The sequence below is a fragment of the Tupaia chinensis genome, unplaced genomic scaffold, assembly GCF_000334495.1.
Source record: "Tupaia chinensis unplaced genomic scaffold, TupChi_1.0 Scaffold000159_1, whole genome shotgun sequence".
NCBI lineage: Eukaryota > Metazoa > Chordata > Mammalia > Scandentia > Tupaiidae > Tupaia > Tupaia belangeri.
In genome coordinates this window covers 724,675-729,908 of record NW_006159630.1, presented here as the reverse complement: position 1 = coordinate 729,908, position 5,234 = coordinate 724,675, and the positions used below count along the sequence as shown (strand labels likewise).

The 5,234-nt window shown below is 56.4% G+C and overlaps 1 protein-coding gene across 1 annotated transcript in view; it reads right to left on the bottom strand.

Moving 5' to 3' along the window:
• Positions 1 to 4,914: 4,914 nt before the first annotated feature.
• Positions 4,915 to 5,234, bottom strand: part of FASN (fatty acid synthase) — a 16,356-nt gene continuing 16,036 nt past the window's right edge. The window contains 1 exon segment of the mRNA XM_014586718.2: positions 4,915 to 5,178. Within this exon segment, the coding sequence (XP_014442204.2) occupies positions 5,041 to 5,178 (138 nt within the window). The 3' untranslated portion in view covers positions 4,915 to 5,040.

Genomic DNA, 5,234 nt, shown 5'->3' with positions numbered 1-5,234 from the left:
CCCCCCGTCCTGCGCCCCCCCAGCGGAGGGGAAGCCGCGGTTTGCGGCAGCTCGCAGCAGGTGCGCGGGCGTCCGGGTCCTGCCGGCCCGCGCTGTGCTCGCGCCCGGAATGCAGCCCCGTTCCCTAACTCAGTTTCCCCTAAAGATACCGTCCGTGGGGACGAGCGACATCAAACCGCGATGGGCACTCCCTCTCTTTCTCTTCTCAGCATCGGCCACGTTATCATGCCCCTTCCGATCCTGTGCAATCTCTCCCACTCGAGGGCTCCTTTTCTCCACTAGCAGTACCGTTAGGTCCGCCTTGTCATTCTGTTTGCATGAAGTTTCTTTGCTTTTTACTTTCAACTGATTGTCTTTTTCTTTATCTTTCTTTCTTTCTTTTTTTCTCTTTTCTTTCTTTCTTTCTTTCTTTCTTTCTTTCTTTCTTTCTTTCTTTCTTTCTTTCTTTCTTTCTTTCTTTTTTATTGTTATAGGGCATATGTACTTGACCGAGAGACAGGAAAATCATCCTGAGGGGATGGCCGTGTGGCAGTTCTTTCTCCTCCTTTCTCCTTGGGACTTGGGCACGCACACAACCTGGCATGGTAGTCAGACCATGGATCTGGTATTCGAATTAACCACCACGCCACCTGCTGGCCCTAGACTGACCTCTTTAAAACTGACTTTTAAAAAAAGATTTATTTATTTATTTAATTCCTTTTTTTTTTTTTTTAATTTGACCAGAGAGAGACAGAAAGAAAGGTGAAGGGAGAAAGCCAGCTACCAGGTCCAGGACTCGAACCGTAGCCAGCCATGTGGGGAATCCAGCATCTTTAACCACCATGCCACCTGCTGGCCCCTATAACTGACTTTTGAACAACATGCAATTGGGATTTGCTGTTTCTCTCTCTCTCTCTTGGAGAGGTTTTTGCTATAGACGCATCCACTCTCCAGAAAGAGATAGAGAGACAGAAAGTGAGAAATCACTCCCCAGGGGGGATGGCCATGCCACAATCCCTTCTCCATTCTCCTCGGGATCTTGGGCACGCACGCACCCTGGCGTGAGCTTAAGCCACTGGGTCTGGGACTTGAACGTGGTTGGCTACATGGAAGTCCAGCAACATAGCCATTCCGCCAACTGCTGGTCCCAACCGAGCTTCATTTCTTTGTGCAGCCAAATATTGGGTCATTGGAAAAGTCATGAAATATTTTTCTATGCAAAAATGTGTCATAGGGACTAGCAGATGGCGTAATGGTTACGTCACTGTACTCCTATGTAGTTGACCATGGTTCAAGTCTCAGACCTGGCAGCTTAAAACTCACACTGGGCGTGTGTGCACGTGTACGTGTGTGCCCAAGATTCCGAGAGGAGAACGGAGACGGGATTGTGGTGTGGCCATCCCCTCTGGGGGGTGATTTTCTGCTATCTCTCTCTGGCGAGCACACATTCCATAGCAAAAATCTCTTTAAAAAGGATGTGTCATGGCTCTTCTAAGACCCCATAGCACCACTTGGTTGTCCACCTGTACGGGAACATCCGGCTGCCTCCTCTTTGACGTGCTGGGACCAGCCCATGAGAACCAGCACGGTCCCATGGCCTTGTGGTTAAGGGAGCCAGATCCCGCATGGCCGACTGCGGTTTGAATCCTGGTCCTGGTGAATTGAAGAACAGCCGGTGTGCGCGTGCACCCCAAATCCTGACAGGATGGAGAGATAGCTATGGGAGGCGGCGTGACCACACCCCTTAGCAGCTCCCCTCTCCCACCGTCACTGTCTGGTGCATGGATGTTACTCTCTGATCATTAAAATACAAGACAGGGTCTTAATGTCTTCTTTTTCTTTTCTTTTTATATTAAGAATTATTTTATTTACTTATTTAGTTTTATTTGACCAGAGAGGGGCAGAGTGAGAGAGAGAGAGAAGAAAAATGAGAAAGCAAGCCACCAGGTCTGGGACTTGAACTGTGGTTGAGCTCTTTGGGAGTTCAGCACCCTTAACCACCACACCACCTGCTGACCCCTCCTTTCCTTTGTTTTTTAAGAGAGATGTTTGCTTTAGAGCACATGTGCTCACCATAGAGGCAGTGAGATATCACCCCCCCGGGGGGATGGTCACGCTGCAGTCCCTTCTCCTCCATTCTCCACTCAGGATCCTGGGCACGCATGCACATGTGCTGGGGGTGAGTTTTAAGCCTCCGGGTCTGGGACTCAAACCGTGGGATTACGCCCTCTGCTGGTCACACTTGCCGTGTCGTTCTCACACCGTGGACGCCCTTGCCTCAGCCTGAGTTGCTGGTGCACGCCCTCTGCTGGACATTAGGTCGGACCTGAGATTACGCCTCCTTGTGGTCCCTGCCCACGGAGCTGGGTGTCCCAGTTGCGTGGCCTCTGAGGCCCGGTGGCTTCCTCCATGTCTCTCGTGCTTAGGGTCCTGTCCCTTGGCTCTGCAGGTGTGAACGATGTCTCAGTGTGTCCCTGGGCCCTCTGTCCTTCCTTTCGAGGGCTCTGATGACACGCGTAGCAGATCGCCTGACTGACCTGCCCCTCCCGGACACCCACCCCTGCCAGGATCTGTGTCCTCCGTGGCCGCGGCCTGGGCGGTCTCCATCACAGCGTCTGCAAAGCAGCCACTAAGCCTCTCCTCCGTGATGGCTGACCTGTCCCAAGTCCCACCCAGTCCATGTCACATGTAGTCATTTTGTCCCCAGGGCTTTCGTTTTTATCTACCCTTTAATTTCTGTTGTTCTTGGGACCAGCAGTGGGCGTAATGGCTATGTCCTGGACTCCCATGTGGTCAACTGCGGTTCGAGGCCCGGACCCGGTGGCTTAAACTCATGCCAGGCACATGTGTGTGCATGCATGCCCAAGATCCCGAGAGGAGAATGGAGAAGGGATTGTGGCCATCTCCCGGGGGATGATTTCTTGCTTTCTGGGGAACGCTCTGTGCCCTACAGCAAAAACCTCGGGAAAATTTTTTTCTATCATGCTGTGCGCATTTTAATCTTCCTGAACACGAGTAGTTATAATGACTCGAACGTCCTCGGAATGCCTCCATCAATTTTGGGTCAGTTTTGCTTGATTGATCCCCCCCCATGGGTCAGCCTTATTCTCTTCATGTTTCTAATTTTTGATCCATTGTGAAAGATCGTTTTACCTGAATAATTTGATCTTTTGGGGGTCTTGTTTCTAAGATCTTTTTGCTGGTTTTAAGGTGGAGCCAGAGTAACTACAACAGCTAACTAGTAACTAGCTAGCTAGCCTCAGGCTGCCTGTCCCCATGACTGAGACTCGGCCCTGTGTCATGCCCTCCACATGGAGTGCTATGCGCCCCTGGGGCAGCGCCTGCTGGGCTAACGTGGTCGTCCAGTCTCAGGGTGGCCTTCGCCTTTCCAGGCCCCCAGCTCCACCTCTCAATCAGGAACTCACTGGGCTCCCTGGCCTGGCCTTGTGCCCAGCCGGAAACACGCCGGGCAGAAGGCAGGCCTTGGGCCCTCTGCCTCATTCCCAGCTCTTGGTTCACCGTTCCTCATCCGCTTCCAGTCTTCACAGCTTGTGTGTGTTTTGTCTTTTTTCGGAGGGGGTGTCTGGCCTGTGCTGACCCCCTTCATGGACTTCCATTTTGTCTTTTTTCTTTTTTTAAATTTAGTTTAGTTTGATCAGAGGACAGTGAGAGAGAGAAAGCCGCCGGGTCCAGGACTCCAACTGCAGCCGACCATGTTAGTCCAGTGCCCGTAACCACGCCACCTGCCGGCCCCTTACTTTTCTAAGGGCACCTGCGCTTGTCACAGGGAGACACAGGGACGAAGTGAGAAAGCACCCGAGGGGGCCCTTCGTGCACACCACCGCGCCGGCTGGCCCCATGAACCTCTGCCCTAATCCAAGAGCAACGCGAGAGCAGGAGCCCTGCCTTCCTAAGAATTTCCCTTGGCCCTGGCCGGCTGGCACCTGAGCGCTGACTCAGCCCCCCGCGCCCTCTACCGGCTGCCTGGGAGCCTGCAGCAGTGACCCTCCACAGCCAGGGCCCCATCCTGCCACCTGGTGTCCCTGGGTGCTGATACTCGGGTGGGTGTGCCCCACCCCTCAGCCCCAGCTGTACCATGAACGGGAGTCCCTCAGGTCATGCCCCTCCCTGCACCCTGGGAGCTGAGCCCTGCCACCTGCTCCTTTTCGGCCTCACCCCTTGCCCATCTGGAGGGATGGGCAGTCAGTGGTCTTGCCACCTGGAGGATACCAGTACGGGGGATCATCCAGTCACTAAAGCCTCCCCCACCAGCCTGCCCAGTGACACCCATGAGCCAGTCCTCCAAACCACCCCACGGTCCCTAGTCTTACTGGCCTGGGCCACCCACACCCCTCTCTGCAGTACTCACACCTGGGTCGGGCAGTGGGGCCAGGACAGGGTGGTTCAGGACATCCCTGCAGCCCCAGGAGTCGGGGACCCAGCAAGCGCCCAGGGAAGGAAAGGAAGGAGCCGGGGGCAGAGGGTGTGTGGTTTAATCGTGGGCTGGGGACAGGGTGTCGAGAGCAGGATCGGACAAGGTGGTGTAAGACCACGCAGGTCCAGGCTGGTCCTTCCCACGCTGACAGTCAGGTCCAAGCAGCGATTCAAATCGTCTCTTGAAACACACGGACAGTGGACAGTGGGGCCGGTGCGTCCGCAGGGCGGGCCCGCATCACAGGCACCGGCGGGGCTGCAGCAGCTCCACCCCTCTGGGGACACGCTCCCAGGCCTGCCTCCCTGCAGGCCTGGCGGGGACCTGACGTGGCTCCTGCAGGGTGTCTTCACGGGGTGGCCGAGGGCGTCTGTCCCAGCGACGCAATAAATACGCGGCTTCAAGCGAGTCGGGCGAGCCCAGCGCTGGAGAGGCCCCACTGGCTCGGTGCCGGCTCTTCACAGACCAGGGGGTCTCCGAGCCTGGCTCTGCCGAGTGCCGGGGGGGGGGCGCCGATGGACAGGCCCGCCAGTCCCGCTTCTAGCTGTCGCCGGGGTGGCGCGTGCGGGGCTGCAAATGGGGTCCCACCAGCAGGACCCTGCCCGCCAGGAGCAACCCGGTGGGCGGGCCTAGCCCTCCCGCACGCTGACGCGGGGCTCGGCCAGGGAGCTGTGGATGATGCCGACGATGGACTCCAGGCCGCTGCCCTCCAGCAGCGTGCGGTGGTCACCCTCGATGACATGCACAGACACCTTCCCGTCACACACCTGTGGGCGAGCGGCTGTGGGGCCCCACCCCCCCCCACCCCACGCCCGCCCGCCCC